This window comes from Lissotriton helveticus, chromosome 6 (assembly GCF_964261635.1).
Source record: "Lissotriton helveticus chromosome 6, aLisHel1.1, whole genome shotgun sequence".
In the NCBI taxonomy this organism is placed as follows: domain Eukaryota; kingdom Metazoa; phylum Chordata; class Amphibia; order Caudata; family Salamandridae; genus Lissotriton; species Lissotriton helveticus.
Window position 1 is genome coordinate 2,113,192,764 of NC_136067.1, and position 27,378 is coordinate 2,113,220,141.

Here is a 27,378-nt window from a genome sequence, read left to right on the forward strand (position 1 = left end):
TGGACTGTTCCCATGGGGCAACAGGGTCAGAGCTGATTTGCATATCGCCATTGTCTAACCCAGGGTGGTGTGGAGTGCAAAAAAACGATGGATTTGGGCCCAGATCTTTTGACTGGGGGAGTGTGTGACATTGATCCACATTCAGTCCATCACTTGTTGTTTTTGCAATTGCCGCCCTAAGTGCGCTGGGGATGCCCAGACGTGGGTCCCAGGCACTCCACACCACTTGGAGTCAAGCTAGCCGGGCTGAAGAGAGGTGTTACCTCGAAACCGGTCCGGTCCTCGGATGCTTGGTTCCGTTCTGGGAAGGACATGGCTTTTGTAGTTCGGACTGGACTGTTCCCATGGGGCAACAGGGTCAGAGCTGATTTGCATATCGCCATTGTCTAACCCAGGGTGGTGTGGAGTGCAAAAAAACGATGGATTTGGGCCCAGATCTTTTGACTGGGGGAGTGTGTGACATTGATCCACATTCAGTCCATCACTTGTTGTTTTTGCAATTGCCGCCCTAAGTGCGCTGGGGATGCCCAGACGTGGGTCCCAGGCACTCCACACCACTTGGAGTCAAGCTAGCCGGGCTGAAGAGAGGTGTTACCTCGAAACCGGTCCGGTCCTCGGATGCTTGATTCCGTTCTGGGAAGGACATGGCTTTTGTAGTTCGGACTGGACTGTTCCCATGGGGCAACAGGGTCAGAGCTGATTTGCATATCGCCATTGTCGAACCCAGGGTGGTGTGGAGTGCAAAAAAACGATGGATTTGGGCCCAGATCTTTTGACTGGGGGAGTGTGTGACATTGATCCACATTCAGTCCATCACTTGTTGTTTTTACATTGGTGCTAGGCACATTCCTGCACTTATTCTTTCATGCATGGCAGTGCTTGTTGTTGTGCTGTGTTCCATGAAAGTTTTATAAATCTAGCCCTGGTTATAAAGATGGATGAGGCCTGCTGCCTTGTTTTCCATCTTTACACTCCTCGGTCTTTGTAGACAAACATAGTAAAGGCTGTTGAACTAGAGAAGAACAAGGAAACACATATACAAGACTTATGATCATTGCTACTCCCCACAGAAGGTTCAAGTCCCTCAGTGGCCCCGGCAGCAACAACATAAGCAGAGGCAGTAATACCAACTACAGAGGCTTCTGTCAAGATGTACAGATGGTCATCCACTCTTCACTGCAAGGGTTTATGTGCCAGTCAGGAAACGTTATGTTCGAGGCATGTGGGCTGCTGAATTCATATCTATTGCATAGATCGCCGCCTAGTGTTGGGTCCGGATGATTGCACATTGTTGTCCTGGAAGAGTCTTCGAAATATCACGAGATAGGTGGCTCCTCCCCTGGACTACAGTACGCATGGGCATTGACTCCATCCCCAGATTGTTTTTTTCCAACATTTGGTTCGGATGTATATTCGTTATCTCCAGTTCGGAATCGATATAGACTGTTCTTAAGGCCCGAAGACCTTTTCCTATACCGTCGGTATTGTTTTGCGTTCGGTGCCCAGCTCTGTTCCGGCTCAGTTCCCGAGTCGGACATCCAGAGGAGTCGCGTGGCTCTTCGGTGCTCGAGGCCCAGTCGACGCAGCAAGACTTTCGACGACACATCATGGAACGGAGTCCGTACAAGAAATGTCCCGTGTGTGGATCTAAGTATCCCCACATCGACGTCCACCCGGTGTGCAACAAGTGCCTGTCGCCGGACCACGATGAAGCCAACTGTATGGCTTGTTCCCGGTTTCGATCGAAGAAGACGATTCGACTTCGGCACGTGGCGCGCCTGGAGGCCCGGCAGTCGGCCCCGACACCGGTGGACATCTTCGAGAGAGAAGAAGCAGACGAACAAGAAGTTCATATGCAGATTTCCCCTGCAGCGGAGGAGATCGACTACGACTACGACGCGGACGTCAAAGTGCTCGATGCAGAAGAAGTAATCGACGTGGTAGGAGACGACAATGAGGCCTATGGGGCCATGGAAGATAGCTCAGAGGAGGAGCTATGCCCCGTTCGAACAATCACTAAGGCTCAGGTCAAGGGATTGCCACGCGGCCTTACCCAAGACCTTCCACCCAGATCCACGGCCTCGCCTACGGGCCCGGCTACGGACACTTCTGCGGAGCCGCCGTTGGTCAAAGCGAAACCGAAAGTGAAACCATCGGTGTCGACGAAAACAAAAGTGATAGAGACGCCGTTGAAACAGAAGACGTCTGTCCCTCTGGCAGCCTCCTCGTCTTCCGATACGTCGGGGCAGCCAAAGCCGAAGAAGGCTGTCGACCCGGTGAAGTCGACCAAGGGCGCCGAGCCAAAGTCGGTCAAGGGCGTGGAGCCAAAATCGACCAAGGGCGTCGAACCGAAGATTGGGGCCCCACACCCAGTAGTCAAGGCCCCCGACCCGAAAACGTTGGCGCCGAAGGCCGTCGACACGGAAGGAGGGCACGGCGCACCTAAGAGGGCTGATCCTGTACCTCGGCCGGATAAAAACAAGACATCGACGCCCGAGTCTTCACTCGCTGGTGGACCGAGGACGTCTGTCGGGTTGACGAAACCGTCCGCTTCTTTTACGAAGCAGGTGTCGGACTCTCTACAACACATCAGGAACAAGGCTTCCGCGGTCGATCCGAAAGATGCTTCCACGCCGAAACCAGCTGCCAAAACGCCAAAGTCTTCGACGCCACTCCTGTTTACGTTGCCGCCGAAGGTGGCACCGAAGGCCTTCGCACCACGAAGCGCCCGCGCAAGGGTCTGCAGGGTCGAAGCCTTCTCAGCCGCTTGGGAGCTTAAAGCATCGACAACCCTTGGTGGAGGAGCAGTCGGAACACTTTATCGATGCCGACACCGGGAAACCTACCCTCTACAAGAGAAAGATCACGGCGACCCAACCTTTGGAGTCCTACACGATTCCTTTGAAGCGCAAGAAGCCTGCTACGGAATCTTCGGTTCTAGTTGAGCCACATGCTCCACGGACTCCAAGAGTTGCTACACCCTCACCCACTTATTCAGATGTGGAGGGTGGGGAAGGTGATGACGAGGAGTATAACTTTCCTGCAAACACGGATCCAGAGGATCACCAGGACTCATGGGCAGATGCAGGGGACACAGGGGATCAGCAAACTGCCCAGGACCCTCAGGTGTACAATGTCAAAACCTCTCCTACTGAGGATTCTGCAGCATTTAATGCTCTAATTGAGAGGGCGGCTAAAAACCACGACGTCCAGCTGCATGCTGACCCTATCGAAGTGGACTTCCTCTTTGATACCTTTTCCACAGCAGAAAAGACTGTCAAGACTCTCCCTATGCTGAAAGGGGTTCTAAAACATTCTGCAGACATTTTTAAAGAACCCACACGTGCCAGGGTGATCAACCCTAGGATTGAAAAGAAATATAAGCCGGCACCTGGCGACCCTACCTACATCAAGGCCCAGTTGCCATTGGACTCTCTGGTCGTTTCTAATGCCCGGAAAAGGGCGAACTCACAGACCACTGGTGATGCTCCTCCCCCTGACAAGGAATCTAAAGTGCTGGAGGCATCAGGGAAGAGGGTGGCGGCTCAAGCGGCCAATATCTGGCGTATCTCAAACACTCAGGCACTCTTGGCCAGATATGACAGGGCGCACTATGACACAATAGAGACCCTGTTACAACATCTACCAGATCAGTATAAAGAGGCAGCAGAGATGCTTATTCAAGAAGGGAAGCTCATCTCAAACGCTTCTATTAAATGTGCACTGGACGTGGCGGACACCGCGGCCAGGGCCATTAACACCAGTGTGATGTTGAGACGTCAGGCATGGCTCAGAATCTCCGGTTTCAAGCCGGAGATACAAACCACCATCCTCAATCAGCCGGTAAACCCTGATAGATTATTTGGTCCTGAGGTGGATACCACCCTGGAAAAGATAAAGAAGGATACCGAGACTGCAAAGTCCATGGGGGCTCTCCAGTCCCAACAGTTTAGGGGCAGTACTTTTCGTCGCTCAGGCAATAGAGGCGTTTCCAGAGGCCAGATGTCCCAGCAAACGCAATACAATAAAGGTGGGGCGCAGTCCTCTTACACCAAGGAGAGTAGAGGCGGCTATCGGGGCAACAGCACCAAGGGCAGAGGTCGTGGAAACAACAACTCCCGCTCCTCCACCACCAACAAACAGTGACGCCCTGTCACTGCCCCCCGACCATACCACACCTGTCGGGGGGAGATTCCAGCAGTTCCTGCCTGTCTGGAAATCCATCACCACAGACAGGTGGGTCAGGAAACTTATCCAGTTCGGTTATTGTCTGGAGTTAACATCCACTCCACCCAACATGCCACCAAAACACCGTCCTATGTCCACAGAGCATTTGCACTTATGCAGCAGGAGGTACTTGTCATGCTGCAAAAAGGGGCAATCGAGCTCGTGCCGGTGGAGGAAGAAGGCACAGGAGTGTACTCTCTGTACTTATTCATCCCAAAGAAGGACGTGTCCCTCAGACCCATACTGGACCTCAGACCCCTAAATCAGTACATTCTCTCAGAACACTTTCACATGCTGACGCTGCAGCAAGTTCTTCCGTTGCTCAATCAGGGAGACTTCCTCGCAACCTTGGATCTCAAGGATGCATATTTTCACATTCCACTGCATCCATCACAAAGAAAATACCTCAGATTCACCATTCAGGGTCGGCATTATCAGTTCAAGGTCCTACCTTTCGGGGTGACCACGGCGCCCAGGGTGTTCACAAAATGTCTGGCGACAGTAGCTGCGCACCTCAGGAGGCAGAACGTTCATGTTTACCCTTATCTGGACGACTGGCTTGTCCAAGCAAAGTCAGCCCAGCAGTGCGCCGCCAACATGTCCCACACCATTCACCTTCTTCCCGATCTGGGATTCTCACTGAATTATCCCAAGTCGCACCTTCAGCCAGCCCATGTGCGGCAATATCTGGGTGCGACGATCGATACTCTGGCAGCCACAGCTCAGCCAAATTCTGTGAGGATCGACAGCATTCAGTCACTGACCCAAAAGTTCAGACCGCAACACTCGCTTCCAGCAAGAGTGTTCATGCAGTTGATAGGCATGATGGCCTCCTGCATCTTCATAGTCCCGCACGCGAGGCTACATATGCGTCCGCTCCAAGAATGCTTGGCTCATCAGTGGACTCAGGCTCAAGGACAGTTGAACGACCTAGTGTTGGTGACCGGTCGGGCATACAGCTCTCTGCATTGGTGGAATCCACACAACCTTTGCAAGGGCCGACCGTTCCAGGAGCCTGTGACACAGATTATCCTGACGACGGACGCATCTCTCCAGAGATGGGGAGCTCATGTACTCCACTACACGGTGCAGGGACTATGGACAACGCAGCAAAAGAAGATGCACATCAACTACCTAGAACTGATGGCGATCTTCATGGCACTGAAGGCATTCAAAGTACATCAGTGCAACAAGGTCGTGTTGATCCGGACGGACAACATGACGGCCATGTACTACATTCAAAAGCAGGGAGGTACACGCTCTCCACAGTTGTCTCATCTGGCTCAGAGCATGTGGAAGTGGGCCATTCAAAGGAACATCTTCCTCATGGTGGAACACCCCCCGGGCAAGGACAATCAGATGGCGGATCTGCTCAGCAGGTACAGCCACCAAATGCACGAGTGGGAGATACATCCATCAGTACTCCACCCGTACTTCCAGCAGTGGGGTCATCCAGAGATAGACCTGTTTGCCACAAGGGAAAACGCAAAATGCCAAAGCTTTGCCGCCAGGTTCCTCACCCACAGTCGCAGGGCAATGCGATATGGATGAACTGGTCAGGCAGATTTGCGTACGCTTTTCCCCCAGCACCTCTCATACCACTAGTGGCACGAAAGCTAAAGCAACACTCAATGACACTCATCCTGGTTGCTCCAACGTGGGCACGCCAACCATGGTACACCACGTTTCTAGAACTCTCCGTGGTACCGCATCAAAGGCTGCACCTCACACCCAGGCTTTTGACGCAGAGCCATGGCGACATTCAGCACGCAGATCCGCAACAGCACAACCTGGCGATCTGGCTCCTGAGGTCTTAGAGTTTGGCTACCTTAATTTGCCTCCTGACTGCATGGATATCATATGGGAGGCAAGAATGCCCACAACCAGAGCTTGCTATGCAGCAAAATGGAAGCGGTTTGTCATTTACTGTACAGAACACAACACCAACCCGCTAGATGCATCCACTCCCAACATCATCTGTTATTTGTTACATCTTTACAAATGTAATCTAGCATATGCTTCCATTCGGATACACTTATCCGCCATAGCGGCCTATCTCCAAAACAGGCAGCATCTCTCCATTTTCAGAGTGCCTGCCATTAAAGCCTTCCTAGAAGGACTGAAACGAGTCATCCCTCCCAGGACCCCGCCGGCTCCTGTATGGAACCTCAATGTGGTCCTCACCAGGCTGATGGGCCCACCTTTTGAGCCTCTACATTCATGTGAGATTCAGTTCTTAACATGGAAAGTGGCTTTTCTCATAGCCATTACGTCTCTGCGACGTGTTAGTGAGCTACAGGCGCTCACTGTACAAGAGCCATTCATACAAATTCACTCCAACAGGGTGGTGCTGCGCACTAACCCTAAATTTCTTCCTAAAGTGGTTTCGCAGTTCCATGCCAATCAGACCATTTAACTGCCCGCGTTCTTTCAAAACCCAGAGACAGTAGCCGGAAGACTGCTCCACACTCTTGATGTCAAACGAGCTTTGATGTACTACATCGATAGGACCAAAGATTTTAGGAAGACACAACAACTCTTTGTTGCCTTTTCGGCCCAGCACAAAGGCAACCTCATTTCCAAAGCAGGAATAGCCAGGTGGATCATTAAGTGTATTCACAAGGCTAAGCGCACTTTAACGGTCCCCCCCAGAGCCCACTCACCCGCAAGTTGGGGGCCTCCATGGCTTTCCTTGGTAACATCCCTTTGGAAGATATTTGTAGAGCAGCCACATGGTCTACACCACACACATTTACTAAACACTACTGTGTAGATGTGCGCAGCAAGCAGCTGTAGGGCACGCTGTTCTTAAGACACTTTTTCAAACGTCTGCAGCTGGCACAGGCGGCCGCCGTTAATGGAGGGACTGCTATTTATTCTATGCTATAGATATGAATTCAGCAGCCCACATGCCTCAAACTGAATATGCTACTTACCAGTATGCATCTGTTCTTGGCATGTAGGGCTGCTGACATTCATATCGCCCACCCTCCTCCCCGGCGCCTGTAGCGGCTGCAGAATTTACACTTACTCTTAGCATGGTCATCGCTCACACTGTTACACTCCATCTTCACCACAATGGCTAAAAACAATCTGGGGATGGAGTCGATGCCCATGCGCACTGTAGTCCAGGGGAGGAGCCACATATCTCGTGATACTTCGAAGACTCTTCCAGGACAACAATGTGCAATCATCCGGACCCAACACTAGGCGGCGATCTATGCTATAGATATGAATGTTTTAAAATACTCACTTTGCTGGGAACGAGGGTCCTAAACAGCCGACTTAACGCTGTGGCAGACCGCTATTCGCAACACTTCTTGGCGCCACCTCGCCAAACATCGGAGGCCACGCCCACTCTCGAGGCCACGCCCCCCCCGCGCCAACCACTATTTAAGACGCCGATTTAGGGCGCCAGGTAATTACTGGTTGTTGTGCTCCTGAGGCGGAAAGCCGGGAGCGAGTTCTATTTTTAAAATATTTCTGTGTCACCATTTGTGCTTTTAAAATACTCACTTTGCTGGGAACGAGGGTCCTAAACAGCCGACTTAACGCTGTGGCAGACCGCTATTCGCAACACTTCTTGGCGCCACCTCGCCAAAGATCGGAGGCCACGCCCACTCTCGAGGCCACGCCCCCCCCCCGCGGCAACCACTATTTAAGACGCCGATTTAGGGCGCCAGGTAATTACTGGTTGTTGTGCTCCTGAGGCGGAAAGCCGGGAGCTAGTTCTATTTTTAAAATATTTCTGTGTCACCATTTGTGCTTTTAAAATACTCACTTTGCTGGGAACGAGGACCCTAAACAGCCGACTTAACGCTGTGGCAGACCGCTATTCGCAACACTTCTTGGCGCCACCTCGCCAAAGATCGGAGGCCACGCCCACTCTCGAGGCCACGCCCCCCCGCGGCAACCACTATTTAAGACGCCGATTTAGGGCGCCAGGTAATTACTGGTTGTTGTGCTCCTGAGGCGGAAAGCCGGGAGCGAGTTCTATTTTTAAAATATTTCTGTGGCACCATTTGTGCTTTTAAAATACTCACTTTGCTGGGAACGAGGGTCCTAAACAGCCGACTTAACGCTGTGGTAGACCGCTATTCGCAACACTTCTTGGCGCCACCTCGCCAAAGATCGGAGGCCACGCCCACTCTCGAGGCCACGCCCCCCCCGCGGCAACCACTATTTAAGACGCCGATTTAGGGCGCCAGGTAATTACTGGTTGTTGTGCTCCTGAGGCGGAAAGCCGGGAGCGAGTTCTATTTTTAAAATATTTCTGTGTCACCATTTGTGCTTTTAAAATACTCACTTTGCTGGGAACGAGGGTCCTAAACAGCCGACTTAACGCTGTGGCAGACCGCTATTCGCAACACTTCTTGGAGCCACCTCGCCAAAGATCGGAGGCCACGCCCACTCTCGAGGCCACGCCCCCGCGGCAACCACTATTTAAGACGCCGATTTAGGGCGCCAGGTAATTACTGGTTGTTTTGCTGCTGAGGCGGAAAGCCGGGAGCGAGTTCTATTTTTAAAATATTTCTGTGTCACCATTTGTGCTTTTAAAATACTCACTTTGCTGGGAACGAGGGTCCTAAACAGCCGACTTAACGCTGTGGCAGACCGCTATTCGCAACACTTCTTGGCGCCACCTCGCCAAAGATCGGAGGCCACGCCCACTCTCGAGGCCACGCCCCCCCCCCGCGGCAACCACTATTTAAGACGCCGATTTAGGGCGCCAGGTAATTACTGGTTGTTGTGCTCCTGAGGCAGAAAGCCGGGAGCGAGTTCTATTTTTAAAATATTTCAGTGTCACCATTTGTGCTTTTAAAATACTCACTTTGCTGGGAACGAGGGTCCTAAACAGCCGACTTAACGCTATGGCAGACCGCTATTCGCAACACTTCTTGGCGCCACCTCGCCAAAGATCGGAGGCCACGCCCACTCTCGAGGCCACGCCCCCCCGCGGCAACCACTATTTAAGACGCCGATTTAGGGCGCCAGGTAATTACTGGTTGTTGTGCTCCTGAGGCGGAAAGCCGGGAGCGAGTTCTATTTTTAAAATATTTCTGTGTCACCATTTGTGCTTTTAAAATACTCACTTTGCTGGGAACGAGGGTCCTAAACAGCCGACTTAACGCTGTGGCAGACCGCTATTCGCAACACTTCTTGGCGCCACCTCGCCAAAGATCGGAGGCCACGCCCACTCTCGAGGCCACGCCCCCCGCGGCAACCACTATTTAAGACGCCGATTTAGGGCACCAGGTAATTACTGGTTGTTGTGCTCCTGAGGCGGAAAGCCGGGAGCGAGTTCTATTTTTAAAATATTTCTGTGTCACCATTTGTGCTTTTAAAATACTCACTTTGCTGGGAACGAGGGTCCTAAACAGCCGACTTAATGCTGTGGCAGACCGCTATTCGCAACACTTCTTGGCGCCACCTCGCCAAAGATCGGAGGCCACACCCACTCTCGAGGCCACGCCCCTTCAGCCCCCACCTGAGGCTGTATAAAATATGTGCTTCTTCCGGAAGCGCAGCGGGCGCGACGTTGGCGCGCCGAAGGCGCGCCAAAGGTAAGCCCGTCTGCACCCGTCCGCAACCGCACGAGGCCAGGGGCCACTTCCCCTACCCAGCCACCAAGCCAGCCCATTACCAATAGCTCGCACTCCCTTCGGCAACTGAACCAACGCGAGCCACCCTGCCTCCATGCATGGGATCCTTCAATAAAACATTCTGCATGCAGCAGTTGTGGCTTTCATCTCGCCTCTCACGCCCCTATGGAACCCACCACGTACTCCATGCTTCTGCTCAATTGCCGTTCAATTCCCAAACGCTCCACAGAATTACATTTATTATTAGAGGAAATCAACCCTGACATCCTCTTCGCCACAGAAACGTGGCTGCAGGAGCACTCAGGACCTGATCTGGTTCAAGCTCTTCCGCCTGGATTCCAAATACTCCGCCTCGACCGGAAAAAAGGAATTGGAGGTGGCCTGGCAGTGATTCATAAAGCAGACTATGATGTAACTAGCACCCTGGTGCATCTTCCAGACAGTGAATGTCTCCCCTTCTCTATAAAATTTAGCCCCACTCATACTTTTTCCGGTATGCTCATATACCGCCCACCAGGATCCCAAGGCCTATTTCTCTCAAATCATGCGCCGACAGTCGCAAATTTGGCACTTAGCTCAGCCAATTATATGATTCTGGGCGACATTAACATCCACTTGGATGATCAAACCGACCCCTCTGCTAGAGAACTTTTATCGGGCCAACAAGCCCTGGACTTACACCAAAAAGGACATCTCCTAGACCCCATTTTCAGTTCTGCCCCAACCTGCTCGCCAAAAACCCCTCCCCACTGCCCTGGTCTGACCATTTTCTTATCCCATTTACCTGGACCCTTCCCAACTACTCATACCCCAAATCCCCGGCGACTCAGCAGTCACGGAACTGGCAAAAAATCCCCCTACCAGAATGGCAAACCTCCCTACAGTGCACAATACCTCCCAGCTCATCCAACCCTATTCAGGGCAACGATAATTACAACTGATGGATCACCAACTCCTTGGATCTTGCACTCCCTCTGAGTAGCATCCATCCCAAGCGGGGCAATCCTACAGCCCCATGGTACACAAATGATCTTCGGGAGAAAAAACGTGCCTGCAAACGTTTGGAGAGAAAATGGCGTATGGAATACCGCCTAGCAGACAAAGTCAGTCATAGAGCAGCTATCAAAAATTACAAAGTAGACATCCAACGAGCTCAAGCCACATACTTTGAACTAAAGATAAGTAATGCAGCGTCTAAACCTAAAGAGATTTACCACATAGCTAAATCTCTCCTGCAACTTCCGGAGACCCACAAAGATCACAATGACACTCAGACTCATTGTGAGGACATAGCGGAGTTTTTCCATCATAAAATAGAATTCATCTACTCCTCCTTCCCCCCCCCCACCATCTCGGCCAGTGACCTCACCATCACAGATCCTATGACAGTCCCACTTAGTATCCTCAATAGCCTTCCGGCTCTTGACAAAACTACTCTAGAAAAGCTAATGAGACTAGTCAAATCGGGATCACCTGTTGACCCAGCTCCCCCTAGGGCTCTCACTCAAATAACCAGCCAGATATTACCCACCATTCGAGACTTGCTCAATTCCTCCCTTGATACTGGCATCGTCCCGCCCCTATGGAAGAGAGCTATGGTCAAAGCTCTATTAAAAAAAAACAACCTCGACCAGTCCAACCCTTCTAATTACCGTCCCATCTCCCTCCTGCCTTGGCTCAGCAAACTTCTTGAGAAACACGTCAACTCCGTGTTGGCAGCCCTCCTAGAAACTAACAATATACTGGACCCCACCCAGACGGGCTTTAGGCCTCGCCATGGAACTGAGACTGCCTTGATTGCAGTGACGGAGGAGGCAAGAAGGATCCTGGATGGTGGCGGATCCACGGCCATCGTCCTACTTGACTTGAGTGCCGCCTTCGACACTGTAAATCATGGCATCCTACTCCACCGGCTTGCTATGATAGGGGTGTCAGGAACAGCGCTTACCTGGATAGAATCATTCCTCACAGACAGATCCTTCCGGGTATTCGAAAAGGAGTTCACCTCCTCTAGTAAACCGCTTAATTGTGGAGTGCCTCAGGGCTCCTCCCTGAGTCCAACCCTTTTTAATGTTTACCTCCGTCCTCTAGCTGATGTCGTCCGCCCCTTCGGGGTGAAAATTGTCACCTACGCGGACGACACCCAGCTGGTGGTGGCACTGGACCCCCCCTCTCAACTCTCACCACAGCCTACATAAATGCCTAAAAGCTGTCGCAACCTGGATGTCAGACTCCTGTCTAAAACTTAATGGGGATAAAACAGAGGTAATGCTCCTTGGAAATAACATCACCAAATCCATTGATACCATCTGGCCCCTCTGTCTAGGCAGCCCCCCACAACCCAAAGACCAAATTAAGAGCCTGGGCATCTGGCTCGACCAAAATCTCACTTTCAACTATCAAGCCACGAAACTTGCCGCCACCTGCTTTGGGCTGTTGAGATTACTCCGAAAGATCCTCCCCCTTCTCCCGCTTCATTCAAGACGGATCATGGTCCAAGGACTAATCTTGTCACGTCTTAACTGCGGTAACGCCCTATATCTTGGCGCCCCACAGTCCACCCTCGCCAAACTACAAGTTGTTCAAAACTGCGCGGCAAGAGTCCTGCTGAACCTCCCCCGCCGCTCCTCAGTCAAGGCGAGATTGAAGGACCTTCATTGGCTCCCTGTGCGAGCTAGGATAGAATTCAAGAGCATGTGCGTTGCACAACGCTCTTACTTGGGAACGGGCCCCGCCATAAACCAGCCTTTGGTAGAAGCCTACCACCCTTCCCGGCCCCTCAGATCCGTGACCTCTCACCTCACTTTTGTACCACGCATAAGAAGAGCCAGATGTGGAGGCCGCTCGCTCTTTTACAACCTGGCCAAGATCTGGAATTCCCTTCCCCTTTCAATCAGGTCAGAACCTAACCTACTTACCTTTCGAAAGCTGTTAAAAACGTGGCTTTTTAATAAAACTCCCACCTAACCTCTTCTGTTCCTTACGCTCCCCACTCCCCCCTCCTCTGCTCAACTATCCAGTTTTCTACAGCGCTGGGACGCCCCTGGGTAGCCATCGCGCTCTACAAATTCTCATTCCATTCCATTCCATTCCAATGTCAACAGCCCTACATGCCAAGAACAGATGCATACTGGTAAGTAGCATATTCATTCAATTCTGGTAACATAGTCTGTCATGAGCAAAGCCCTACAGTGGATCTGCTGTCAATAGGGTGCAGCGATTGTAACCCAGCTGTCCAGAACCTGATGGCCACAGTTCAAAAGGTTATGACCTCACTGACCTTGTCAGCATGCGTTTCTCCCCGCCGCACAGCTCCACCTAATAGTGGTCTGCCCTCCTGTTCCCAGGTCCTGAGTTTCAGTCCCTCCTCCACCCACAGGCTCCCGCCTGCACCTCATTCCTGGTGGTCCATTGGAGAATATAGCCAGTCTCTTTCTGTTCTCGGTGGGGCTTATGTATGAGCCCTTGCGACAGTTTTGTGCCGCCATTGCATCAATTTTTGTGACGCATTGGTGGTGTAAAACATGCCTCCTGTTGCGCCCTATTTACAAAGTGACACATCTAAGCAGATGCGTCACTTTGTAAACCCACGTGCTACATTATACCTGCATCAGGTATAATGTATGCAGGGGGCGTTCCGATGCAAGAAAGGATCGTAGAAGTGACGCAGTGAAATCTATAAGATTTCAGTGTGCCACTTCTAGGATGCAAATGCGTCAATATTTTACGCCTACCTCATGACAGGCGTAAGACTGACGCAGGCACATTTAACATGGGACTTGCCCATGTGTAATGATCCATTGCTGGAGTTGCGTCACTATTGTGACACACTCCAGCAAAGCGTAATTTTTGCGCCTACACATGTGTCAGAAGTATCTGTAACTCTTTGCGACATAATGCGTCATACTGTAAATATGACTGACGCATTATTGGTGTCACAAGGAGGGCGCAATGAAAAGTGACACATCGCTGTTTTCACTTTTCATAAATGATGCCCTGTATTTCTTTCTGTTTCCTGTGTTATTTGTATTTCTCTAGTATATTTCTCTTTCTGTGTTATTGCTCTTGTTTTATCCCTGCTTCTGTGCCCTTTCGCTTCTGGGCCATTCTCTGTGTGCCCTTCACATTTTCCGCCCTCACTGCTGCCTGCCCCTGCGGCCCTGCTCCCTCCCAGCGTGGCTTCCCGCCTCCCAGCTGATCAGCACCTTCCACCACTACCTAATGGCGGCCGTTGCTCGGCAGTGCCAAAGGAAAGCCCACTTTCGCCCGTCCACGCTTCAACTGCACCCACTGCTGGAGACCCTGGTTTGTGACACCCACTGCTATAACGCCAGCACCCTCCACACACTCAACGCTGGATGCCCCACCCCCTGCTGCCATCTCACATCTCCCAAGGTCTGTCCACCTGCCACAACATCACCTTCTCCTGCCTCCGCACACCAGACCATTGGCCGCACGACCATCAAGAACTGGACCTGACCACCTGAACTGCGTCCTACTCAACACTCGCTATCTCAGAAGACATGCTGTAGAGATCTAGGACATACTCTACTCCATCACACTGACGTCACCTTCTTCATGGAAACATGAATGAACCCCTCGTCAGCCCCAGACATTTGAATCGCCATTCCCGACAGCTACAAAATCATCCACAAGGCCTGCACCAACCAGCCGGGATGAGGCTTCGCCATGGTACACATAAACACCCTCCGCCTCACAACCAGCTCTGACAACCACTCACCTGACATGGAACATTTCCACCTCCACATCCAGAGCTAGACCAACCCGAACACCACCCTCCTCGGCCCCCTCATCTACAGATCCCACCTCCCCTTAAGCAAAGCCATAGCCGACTTCATCGCTCACCATGCTCTCGCCTAAATGGACTACATCCTCCTCTGCGATCTCAATTTCCACCTGGACATTGTAGTCAACCACAACGCCTCTTCCCTACTGGAGAACCTCACCACCTTCGGACTTAAGCAAGTGGTCACTTTTCGACCCCACTCAGCAGGACACACGCTCAACCCCATCTTCTCCTCCAGCAACAATATCTACGTCAGCCACACCTCAGAGCTACATTGGACCGACTACCACTGCGTCTAATTCTCCTTCACCAAACCCACCGTACACCACCACACCCGCTGCCATCCTCACAGAAGCTGGAACAATGTCACTGATGACCATCTCGCCACCTTTCTCAGAAAAACCCCACCACCGACATCCACGGACGCCAACGCCTCAGCACGCAAACTCCACCGTTGGATCTCTAACTGCGGCGACACACTGTCTCCCCTGAGGAAACCCTCAGGCATGCGGTCCTCCAAGAACAACAAAGAAAACAGTTATACAGGATCGCATCAAAACCATTGCACACAACAGCAAACAACTCTTTGCCGTGGTCAAAGAATTCGCCAAACCCAGCACAGAGACATCAGACATTCCCCCTTCTTAAGACCTCTGCGACAACCTCGCCAGCTACTTCTACCGCAAGACCAAGGAGATCTGCGGCAGCTTCACAACACAGGACCCACCCTTAACCATTGCACCCAATGGCTCCAGACCCCAGCAGAACCTGCCCATCTGGGCCACCCTCACCTCAGATGATACCCACAGAATCATGAAGAGCATCCACTCTGGAGCCCCTTCGGATCTCTGCCCTCACCACATCTTCAACAGATCCATCACCTCCGTCACCCCTGAGATCTGCTGCACCATCAACTGCTCCATTGAGTCCATCATCTTCCTCGAAGACTAGAAACATGCAGAGGTCAACACCTGCGACCCGACGGACCTCAAGAACTACAGACCTATCTCTCTGCTCCCCTTCCCAGCCTAAGTCATTGAGAAGGCCATCAACACCCAACTCTCAGAGTTCATAGGAATGAACTACATCCTGGACTTGAAACCACGGCCACTACAGACAGCATTTGCACCCTCCTCGACCTAGGCGAAATTGCAGCCCTCATCCTACTGGACCTCTCGGCAGCATTCGACACCGCCTCCCATCGCACCCTCTGCACAAGACTCCACACCTCTGGCATCCTCGACAAGACCCTAGAATGGATCTGCTCTATCCTTTCCGGCAAAACATAGTCAGACTTCCACCGTTCTACTCAACCCACAAAGATCTGCTGCAGGGTGCGCCAGGGATCCTCCCTGAGCCCCACCCTCTTCAACATCTGCATGGCCCCGCTTGCAGCCATCGTCAGAAGCCACGGACTTAACATCATCTCCTACGCAGACGACAACCAGATGATTCACTCCCTCACAGATCAACCCACAGCTGCCAATAGCAACTTCCTCAATGGGCTGAAGGCAGTCGCCACCTGGATGAGGGACAGCTACCTCAAGCCCAACTCAGACAAGACTGAAGTCTAGATCCTGGGCTCCACTGTCTCTGCTTCGAATGACTTGTGGTGACCCACGGTGCTCGGAACCCACCACACACACATGGACCACACACGTTACCATGGCATCATCCTGGACTCCTCACTCTTTATGAATCAATGCCCAGCCCTGCCAAGTATCACGCATCAGGTGTGAGACTAACGCATTTCAGTGTGATGATGCGCATCACCTCACTGAAATGGAAAGTCACGCATTCATGGAATAGTGCCTCCTCGGCTGTCAGGCCGTAGCGCTGCTAATCATGCACCAATAATCAATACAGACTGAATGTAAAGCTGAATTTAGCAGTGCGCTTTGCGCGCTGCTTCTGGCAGGCTTCGGGACTGGCGGAGCTAAAGAGCTACATTGTAACAATAGAATGCCCACACGGCACCGCATTCCTGATCGATGACATCAGTGAGAGCGCCGTCGCAAGCCGGTGGTTGTGGGAGGGAGGCTACACTTGTAATGGCAGAGCTTCTTGTCCACGTGGTAAATTGTAATAAAATAAATGAAAATGCAGATCCCTGCGTTCGGCCGGAGCCGACCCAACCCTATCGAGTGCGGTGGCCGCTAGAACTCTCATGTATTCATTACTGAGAGTCACTGAATTATGTCCGGGCAGATGACGTTTGCGGCAGAAGTTGTTGCGGCCTGAGGCAGTCCGTACTGAATTGCCACTTGTCTCCTCTCACAAAGTGAGAAAGTCCCTGCTGTTCAACTAATCCTAGAATAAGTGTGTAATTCCTTGAAATAGGGAAGCAACGCCCTTCAGATGGACACCAAAGAGCAGGGATGGCAGAGGGGCACTTGGCCCGCGGTATGCATATAGGCTCATGGGGCACCGGTTCACAGTAGCAACAAATGTAGTGCACTGCAGCGCACATGGTCGTGTCATTTAAACAACCCTACCCCCAGTCCAAATTAAGTCTTTGGAGCAACGTTTGATAAAGATGGCAGCAGGTGTGAGCACTGAGGTTTTGACACATGACATGACTAGTGTGCACAGCTGTTCCGTGCTCACCCAATTGCTTCATTTGACTTGACAGAGTTTCATCCAAGGCCTTCCAGACATCCCCGCAGGCCACCCGGGCCTTCTCTTGGATCTGTGGTAATGTACCCACCTCCCTCTGCACATTTAGTGGCCTTGCTGATGGGCACTGACCTCATGTCAACCAATATCCCACGCCGCCAATGTGTCTGCCACATTCCAATGGCACCTGACCATTTGCTTGCCTCCAGCATGTTTCGAGCACCAATAAAAATGCCAAGAAAACTGGTTACTAATGGACCCACTGGGGATCGATCAAGGTTTGTCTAGTGGAAATTTTACACAGAAGGGTAATGTGCCGGCTGCAATGCACGAGCATCATGCAGCTCACAGCAGCACCTATAATGAAAATAGGTTATTTGGTTACTGCTTTTGTCAGTAAGATCCTTTTAATAGTTGCAATTTACAAATTAAAATCCTGCTATAATACAGTGAACTAGCCGTCATCAAAGACCTGCATGCATACTGCAGGGTATAAGTTAAAGAGTTAATTTCTCCCCCAATCTTTCATTATCCTAATGTTCTAAAACTGGTTCAGTTGGTTGGAAATCAATTCTTATTAGTGATGACAACCCCCAACCACGGTGGCACATTTTAAGTTTGTGCTTCTTCAGATGAAGCACTCTTATACTATACCCAGTATGAATGACCTATGACTCCTTTCCTACGCCTCTTATGCAACATTTACTATGCACTGCTTTACACACGTATGATTTATTGTCTCCATGTTGGATGTGCAGTGCTATGACACCCTACAATGGTATAAGTAGCTCTAAGAAACAAAACAAAAGCATGTGAGAGAGAGTGGTTATGGAGACTTGAGGGTCACTGTTAAAGGGTGGTATATTGCAATAGTCTTCATTGCTGGATTTTGCTCACGAGAACGTGTCACTCATAGTTGTTGAAATGTCACTCATAACTACACTGAAATTATGACCATGTCCCAGATAGCAATCTGACACCTTGGCAACTATGAACGCCATCTCGTCTTCCTGCTTCCACACGCTCTTTATGCTTCAGAACATTTTCAAGTAGATCTCTGCCATGTCCAGGAAAACGATCACCCATGCACTCATCAGCAGCAGATTTGGTTGCAGCAACACATTCTATGCCGATACCACCAAAAAGCTCCTAAAGAAACTACGGAACATCTAGAACGTCTCTGCCAGACTCATCCTGAACATCCCCCCGATGCAGCCACATGACACCTACACTGGCTCCTAATCAAAAATCATTAACCTTCAAGCTCCTCAGGCACACCTGCAAAGCCCTCAAACGCTAGACCTACATACGACCCACCAGACATCTCCGCTCCGCCCAACTGGCCCTGGCCACTATCCCATGGATCCGCAAGACAATGGCTGGAGGAAGATGCTTCTCCTATCTCAATGCGAAGACCTAAAACTCCCTGCCTCTCCATATCAGGCAATCACCGGCTCTGTCTCAATTCAGGTAGGACCCCAAGACCTGGCTCTTCAACTAAACTGCAGATCCACCCCCACATCTCCCAGAGCATTGAGACCTTAACGGGTGTGTAGTTGCCCTTTACAAGAAACCTGATTGATTGATGATGGCAGAGCCATCTGAGGCTCAGCCGTCAGAAACCCAGTGGTTCCCAATGCTAAACCAGACAGAGAACCGCAAGCTCAGTGGATGGGGTTCTAGAAACCACAGACCTCTTATGATCATTTAACAGCTGGTCCTCCCCTGCAGCCTTGCTTTTTGTTTTTAACTGATAAGTTGTATACAATATTGGTATATCTTGTTGTAACTCAGCTGCATGTCTAGCATCTGTTCCACAGTGCTCAGGAACGCCTTTCTCGCCTATTTCCTATAACCTGGCATTGATGTGGTATCTGTCCGATGGCTGATGTCCTTGCCTTCACTCATAGGAGGGTAGATCTTGATTAGCCAATTGGTTTTGGCGACTCAAGACCAAAACCCCACCCCCTATCATGTTGAATTAATTGACAACGCCCTGAACCCATCATAATCAATTCTCTGTAATAATCCCTGCCATGTAAATTAACCATTCCTGCACATCCTGACCTAGGTTGTTGTGGCTACTTAAGATCCCACATCAGAGCGACCTAAGAATAATCCATGAAATCACATTAAAGCGTACACTGTTTCTGGGTCACTCTATCTGTCTGTAATTGTCTTGACATTAATAAGTGTCATTTCATTTTCAGTGTTGGATCCTCATGAGGCCCGAGAGGTCCCAGGAGCTACTTCAGGTACGTGACGCTTCCACGCCGATGATGAATAGGACTTTGAACCCAGGGAAGAGAGCTCTTGCTGTGATGGGGCTTGAACTTCAATGTGAAGCATAAAATACTGTAGAGACCTATGTTGTGTACGAAGACTGTGGACAGGAGGCTTTATTTGTGTATGTCGATGATGCTGATGGAAGTGGAGGCTGGGTTTGTCCTTTTCGATGATGCTGAAGGATGTGGAGGCTGGGTTTGTCCTTTTCGATGATGCTGAAGGATGTGGCGGCTGGGTTTGTCCTTGTCGATGATGCTGAAGGATGTGGAGGCTGGGTTTGTTGATGTCCATGATGCTGAAGGATGTGGAGGCTGGGTTTGTGCATGTTGATGATGCTGAAGGATGTGGAGGCTGGGTTTTTGCACGTCGATGATGCTGAAGGATGGGGAGGCTGGGTTTGTGCATGTTGATGATGCTGAAGGATGTGGAGGCTGTTGTTTTGCATGTTGATGATGCTGAAGGATGTGGAGGCTGGGTTTGTGTATGTCGATGATGCCGAAGGATGTGGAGGCTGGGTTTGTCCGTGTCGATGATACTGAAGCATGTGGAGGCTCGGTTTGAGCATGTCAATGATGCTGAAGGATGTGGAAGCTGGGGTTGTGCATGCCGATGATGCTGAAGGATGTGGAGGCTGGAGTTGTGCATGTCGATGATACTGAAGCATGTGGAGGCTGGGTTTGTCCATGTCGATGATGCTGAAGGATGTGGAGGCTGGGTTTGTGTATGTCGATGATAATGAAGCATGTGGAGGCTGGGTTTGTCCATGTCGATGATGCTGAAGGATGTGGAGGCTGGGTTTGTCTATGTCGATGATGCTGAAGGATGTGGAGGCTGGGTTTGTCTCTGTCCATGATGCTGAAGGATGTGGAGGCTGGAGTTGTGCATGTCGATGATACTGAAGCATGTGGAGGCTGGGTTTGTCCATGTCGATGATGCTGAAGGATGTGGAGGCTGGGTTTGTGTATGTCGATGATGCTGAAGCATGTGGGGGCTGGGTTTGTCTATGTCGATGATGCTGAAGGATGTGGAGGCTGGGTTTGTCTATGTCCATGATGCTGAAGGATGTGGAGTCTGGGTTTGTCCGTGTCGATGATACTGAAGCATGTGGAGCTGGGTTTGTCCATGTCGATGATGCTGAAGGATGTGGAGGCTGGGTTTGTCGATGTCCATGATGCTAAAGGATGTGTAGGATGGGTTTGGGCATGGCGATGATGCTGAAGGATGTGGAGGCTGGGTATTTCCATGTCAATGATGCGGAAGGATGTGGTGGATGGAGTTTTGCATGTCTGATGCTGAAGGATGTGGAAGCTGGGTTGGTTTTTGCATGTCGAGGCTGGGTTTGAGCTGATGGAGAGTATTCAAAGACTGAATCTTCCAGGTCTGAGGGCGCAGTTGGTTGAAATGGCTTTGATATAAGAATAGTTCTTTAGGTATATTTAGAATTCAAGAGGGTGCCTCGAGCATCAAGCCTACCACTACTCCTGAGTGGAATGTGGGGCGCCATGTTGCAGGGGATTCTGCACATACACAGAACTATGTGCAAGAAACCAGGAACTCTGTGTATTGGGGTGTACCTCAAAACCCACCTCAGTACCAAGAACCCCAATCCGACTAGCAATAGTGTCTCATTCTTTCTACGTACTACAGCGAAGCTACCAATGATTAGACAACCTAGAACATGCGACTTAGTTCCTCTCAGGAGTAGTGGGAAACAAGAACACTCTTTCGTTCAAACACTCATACTTGTTCACGACGTGAGTAAACAGACACGGTATAGTTTAAAATGTTTATTTTAACTACCGTGCTCTAAGGTGCAGTACCCAAGCCAATACTAGCAGCAAAATGCATAAGAACAATATAACCCACATTGTTACAATTCCATAAAGCAAAAAAGGGGAAATCATATTATAATGACAGTGGAAACAGGACTACTGCGCCTTTACCACCCTCCCCGTGTGAAGAGCTAGTTTATTATATCATAGAAGACCTCTAGGCTTTGCCAGGGGGACCCCATACCTCCAAGATTAGATGCGATTAATTACATCCCCAGACAAAGACCGCTCTTCTTCGTTGGAAAGGTTTTCTCCTAGTCCCCTCTCATACATGTAATGCCATATGAAAAGCACCAGAGTTTCAGTTGTGCAGCTGTGCTTCATGTTATGAATATGGGCGTGGGACTGAACAAAGTGAATCAACAGCATACATTGTTATTCAACCTTGAACACGCTGTGCAGACGAAGAGCACAGTGTACAGCTAGATATGTGAAAGGCAGACAGTTCTGATGTAAAGAAGCGCAAGCAGAGTGTTTACGAGAACAGAACCATGTAGTGTTGTGTGCAAAAAGTGGCAGAATGGCAGCCAAGCGTATGCTAACTTAGCAATGTCCGCAGTTAATCCCCTGTCCTCACTACAGAGACAAAGTATCCCATCCGCCGTATCATAAGTGCATTACAGCCTATGGGACGGGATATCCGCCACATTTGAGACTAAGTATCTCACCCGCCAAACTCTAAATCCAACCTTTAGTCCTAGAATGGATTCAGTTCCTTTTGTAGGACAGAATCCAGATGTTTCTTACGCTGACGTGTCCTCCTTTAGAGGTCTTCCTTGTAGGCTTCCTACGTGCTCTCCATTAGCTCACCCTCATTAACATACATTTTGTTTACTTGGCCAGCTTGGCTTCTCCCCCTCTTTTGCCCTCTTCATGCATGCGGACTATGACACAAGCTCCTCTTCAGGTTTGAAAGTGATTGGGGACTGTTGTCTCTCGCTTTACGGATCGCATGCTGGTAGTTAAACTACAGATTTGTAATCAAAACCATGATCTTTAAGTGATTTATCAGATATGCAGACTGCCAATTAATGCCCCCTGGTCTGGTCACACCTCAGCCTGCAAGCTTGACTTTCCATTCAATGTCCAGTTCCCTCTGGCCCGCGCGTCCTCAGGGCTGCAATGGACTTTTAATTACTGAAGGAACTCTCTAGGAAAATGCATATACCACTCTTAACAAATTATAACTCAATTTACATAAAACCAAAGCAGTGATAAAGACAAAAGGGAGCTTGGTTGCTAACCACAGCCCAGTTGAGAGGGTTGGGGGGTACAAACATCTGGGGGTGACCATTGACTCCCACAGCTTACTGCTGAAGATCTACAGCAGACACTGCAAAGGCTACTCCTGGACTTCAGCTTATATCTCTCTATATAAAACACTAAAGGGCCCCATTACCGACCCTAAACTAAAGGTTCTAGAGTCGAATCTGTTCCTATCAAGCAGCTACGGCTTTGAAGGTCTCCGTGGGAGCCTAGGGAAGCAAACACTCCTGATAAATAGTTACAAAAATATTCCAAAAGATACTTCCTTTACCAAGATATGCGTCACCAGCTCAAGTCCGCCTGGAGTCTGGGATCACTAAGCAAGATGTACCAAGGCAGGAGCTTTCCTAAAATGACGTGTTAAGCTTCGATCCACACAAGAACACCCTCTGAAAGACCTACAACCAGCAGTGACGCACATCTTCCCACATGACGCTGCATGGATGGAGCCCTCACATGTACTCAAGCAGAAGGACTTTGGAACCAGTCACTTTACAGGTTTTTAAAAAGAACTCCTGAATAAAAGCCGGATCTGTGGGTCAGCCGTGATCGGCAGGCACTGACACGACGCACCCCTGGATGGTCCTAAATTCTTACACTTCTTTGCACTTTCAATCCTATATTACCCACGGGATATTCAAGCCTCAGAAAACAAAAATGAATGTCCTCTAGGCTTGACCGCTGTTGCACCTTTATCAGGGTCTGAGCAGCCGCGGTGCGTCCATTGGGGTGTAGGGGCGTAGCCCCACTAAGCCACATGGACGCACCATCGACAAGAGCACAGCAGCACACCAAAAATAATGTTGGAATTGGATTGGAAATAAGCGCCGCAGCACTTCCCGCCGGGAATCCGGGACACACCCGGAGTGCGCAGGGATGGGGGTGGGCTGGCTGGTCTGCTGCAGCTTGATTGACAGTCCACACTCAGCTGCAGCTGGCCAGCAGCAGTACTTCGCATGTGGAATTTTGGGCTGTAACTTGCCCGAGCATGCGCGTTATTAGGCTCACTAAAGTTCCCTTTAGAAAGGGACCAGGGGAGAGTGCTGATTCTCACAACAGCCGGACGCAGCCCCCAGGGTTACAAAGGGCGAGTAGTCAGTGTGTCCCCCTAGCCAATCCTGGTTGGTTGGTTTTGATGACCTCATGACAATTGGCTGGTCCACCGCGCAGAAGGGCAGGCAATCCATTATTGGATGCCGCGCGTGGGTGGTGGCACACTGCCTCAGCCGCACTGCATATGGCCAATCACTGTGTGACTTCATGTGAAGGCATGCAGTGATTGGCCACAGGAGGACGCGCGCGCTGCTGGTGTGACGTTCCTTCCTAATCTAGGCTTGCCTCTTCGTGTGCAGGCAGCAGTCAGCAGACCTCCAGCCTCACCGTCACAAGTTGTTGTCACGGCCCACGGGACCTCGTGGTCAGGCCTGCTCATCGTGGTGCGTGTGAATTCCCTGCTGGCTGGGGCTGCAGTGCTCCGTGCTCCTCAGCTCCTGTGAAAAAGACAAAAAGTAAGATCTAGCGCACATTACATTAGGACGTCGTCGTCTGGTCTGCAAACGAGGACTGACTGAAGTGAAGTTAGAATTTTTGCCAGGCCAGGGCTGTGTGTGTTTTACGTACCTGGCCTGTCTTGTTGTGTAGTGCTGTTGGTGAGTTGTCAATGTCGGGACCTCGTGGTCAGGGCCAGGCAGCACCACATGATATTTGCATCCTTTTCAGCAGGGGGTGTAGTGCTGCCACATTTTACCACATTTACCTCATGACATTTGCACAAATTGCACCTTTTACCACAAGGTGTTGAACACCCACTGGTGATACAGGATCTTGATCCAGTGACCTTACCACACTGACATGTGCCACAGGGGCCTTTACCCCCGGAACATCAATCCTTAGCGAAAAGCATGTATCCCAGAGTGCAGAGAGTGGGGAATAAAACACCTCCTTCCGCCGGCAGCAGTGCTCCCTGCAGGGCGGCAAGTCTTACATGCTTGTAACAGGCTGCAGGTTATAATGAGGTGTAAGGGCTTGTGATATGGACGCGCACAAACACAGGGTGAAGGTGCACCCGCCGAGCTCTAAAGGCTCTGCCACTCTGGCAATGACACGTCCGTGGCGCTTCCTTCAAATCAGGGGGTGGGGTCTCCGCGGGCTCCTGGTCTGCGGGTGGCAGGGCAGTGGCCAGGTCAAGGTTCGAGGCCTTGTCACCCTGTGAGGGCCGCAGCCAGGGCATCCGTGACACACTGGCTTTACCCTTCCTACACTCGGGACTTTACCACACGGGCCCCTGCCAGCTCTTACCACACTCCACACACATCACCACCGGGACTTTCACCACAGGGGCAGGAACACTCCCGCCACCCCGGCCTATGGGGCTGGGGTCACCCCTCCCTCATCACACGAGGACCTTATTTTTACCACACGGGTCTCGTATCACAAGACTCCCTACCTGACTCAAATCCTCCTCCAGGGCGGTGCCACCTCTTCTTCTGGGAGCTCTCCTCTTTTGGGGGGAGCGTGAGTGAACTGCGGGGTTCAGGACCTCCGCACCTTAAGAGGGCCCCCGGCAGCCCCTCCGAGGAGAGCGGGCCACCTCTATCTACCCCTCACTGTCCATCTTCTACCTCACTCTGTTCCTCACTCTCCACCCCTCCACATTCCGCACTGTCCTTCTGCACTCCTCTGTCCTTCTTCTCTCTCGTCTGTCCCCCACTGTCTTTCTTCTGCATTTTCTGTCCCTCACTATCCCTCTTCTCCCCTCGCTGTCCTTGTTCTCTGTCCCCCACTGTCCTTCTCCTCTCTCCTCTGCCCTTCTTCTCTCTCCTCTGTCCCTCACTGTCCTCCTTCTCCATCCTCTGTCCCTCACTGTCCTTCTCCTCTGTCCTTCTCTGCCCTTCTTCTCCCTCCTCTGTCCCTCACTGTCCTTCTCCATCCTCTGTCCCTCAATGTCCTTCTCCTCTGTCCTTCTCTGCCCTGCCTCTCCCTCCTCTGTCCCTCACTGTCCTTCTCCATCCTCTGTCCCTCAATGTCCTTCTCCATCCTCTGTCCCTCGCTGTCCTTCTTCTCCATCCTCTGTCCCTTGCGGCAGGTCAGCTCGTCGTGGTGCGTGTGTAGATAGAAATATAGAATACGAATCTAGATCGGATCTGATCCACATTTCCAGGCATCATGATCTCTGGAGTGGATTCCTGGCTGCTCCGTGCTCCTGTGATTGTGAAAAAGTAAGATCCAACTAGCGCACATTAGGAAGTGCAAACGAGGACTGAAGTTCGAATTTTTTCCAGGGCTGTGTTTTACCCTATGTTGTCGTGTGTGGTGGTGAGTTCAGTGACTGGCTACCTGTACTTTCCATAATGGTCTTTAGTGGCCGCTGCAATGAATGGCCAGGTCTGCCTTTGGTTGTTGAATCTCAGTACTGCCTGAGATCATTGAGGTGACGTCCTACCTTACTAACAGGCCAGTGAATTAATTAAACTGGCCTATTTAAGCCCATTAATGCCCCAGCCATTGACGCTTTTTAGCAACTGGGGGCCTGTGTGCATTGCTGTTGGTGGGTCTGTTTGTGTGGATATTTGTTTGTCTGCTCCTCTGTGTGCTTGGGTATGGGCAAGTTTGTACTCTGTTAGTTAAACGTGTCCGCTTTTTGAGTGTGTATTAAGCCATGCTTTCTTGCTAAATAATTGTGTTCATGTTTTTTTTAATTTAACCCGTGGGCTGTTCCAACTGCTCACAAGCAGATGTACAATACAATTATAATTCAAATATACATAGGCACCTTCACATTTACTTCAAGTCAAGTCAAGTCAGAATTTATATAGCGCACTACATACCCATAGGGTCTCAAGGCGCTTGAGGAAGGAGGGGAGGTTTACTTATCGAATATCCATGTTTTAAGTTGTTTTCTGAAGGCTAGGTGATTTTGAGTAAGGCGTAGGTGGGTGGGTAGGGAATTCCAGGTCTTGGCCGCTAAGTAGGAGAAGGATCTTCCTACCATGGTGGCTTTGTGGATGCGCGGAACAGCGGCGAGGGCTTGGTTGGACGAACGCAGCTGGCGGGTGGGGGTGTAAAAGGAAAGGCGCGTGTTGAGACAATCAGGTCCAAGTTCGTATAGGGCTTTGTGTGCGTGGGTGAGGAGACGGAACGTTATTCTCTTGTTGACGGGGAGCCAGTGAAGATCTTTCAGGTGAGCGGAAATATGGTCTGTGCGGGGGATGTCTAGTATGAGTCTGGCTGAAGCATTTTGGATGCGTTGGAGTTTTTTCTGTAGTTTCGCGGTGGAACCGGCGTAAAGCGTGTTTCCGTAGGCCAGACGGCTTGTGACCAGTTCGTGGATGACCGTTTTTCTTGTTTCGGTGGGGATCCAGTGAAAATTTTTTTTGAGCATGCGTAGGATGTTGAAGCATGAAGAAGAGACGGCGTTGACTTGTCTGGTCATCGAGAGTGAGGAGTTCAGGGTGATGCCCAGGTTCCGTGCGTGGTCCGTCGGTATGGGGGCATTTCCAAGGGCCGTTGGCCACCAAGAATCGTCCCAGGCGGAAGGGGATGAGCCTAAGATGAGGACTTCCGTTTTGTCCGAGTTCAGTTTCAGACGGCTGTGCTTCATCCACTCGGCTACTTCTTTCATCCCTTCGTGTAGGTTGGTTTTGGCGGTGGTTGGGTCTTTGGTGAGTGAGAGGATCAGCTGAGTGTCATCAGCGTAGGAGATGATGTTGAGGTTGTGTTGACGTGCGATGGTTGCGAGGGG

At 50.8% G+C, this 27,378-nt stretch overlaps 1 protein-coding gene across 1 annotated transcript in view; it reads left to right on the forward strand.

The window, feature by feature from the left end:
- Window positions 1–27,378, forward strand: part of LOC144763074 (NACHT, LRR and PYD domains-containing protein 12-like) — a 699,377-nt gene that overhangs the window by 236,901 nt on the left and 435,098 nt on the right. The window contains exon 3 of the mRNA XM_078648376.1: window positions 19,464–19,508. Coding sequence (XP_078504502.1) covers window positions 19,464–19,508 — 45 coding nt within the window. The remainder of the gene's footprint in view (window positions 1–19,463; window positions 19,509–27,378) is intronic.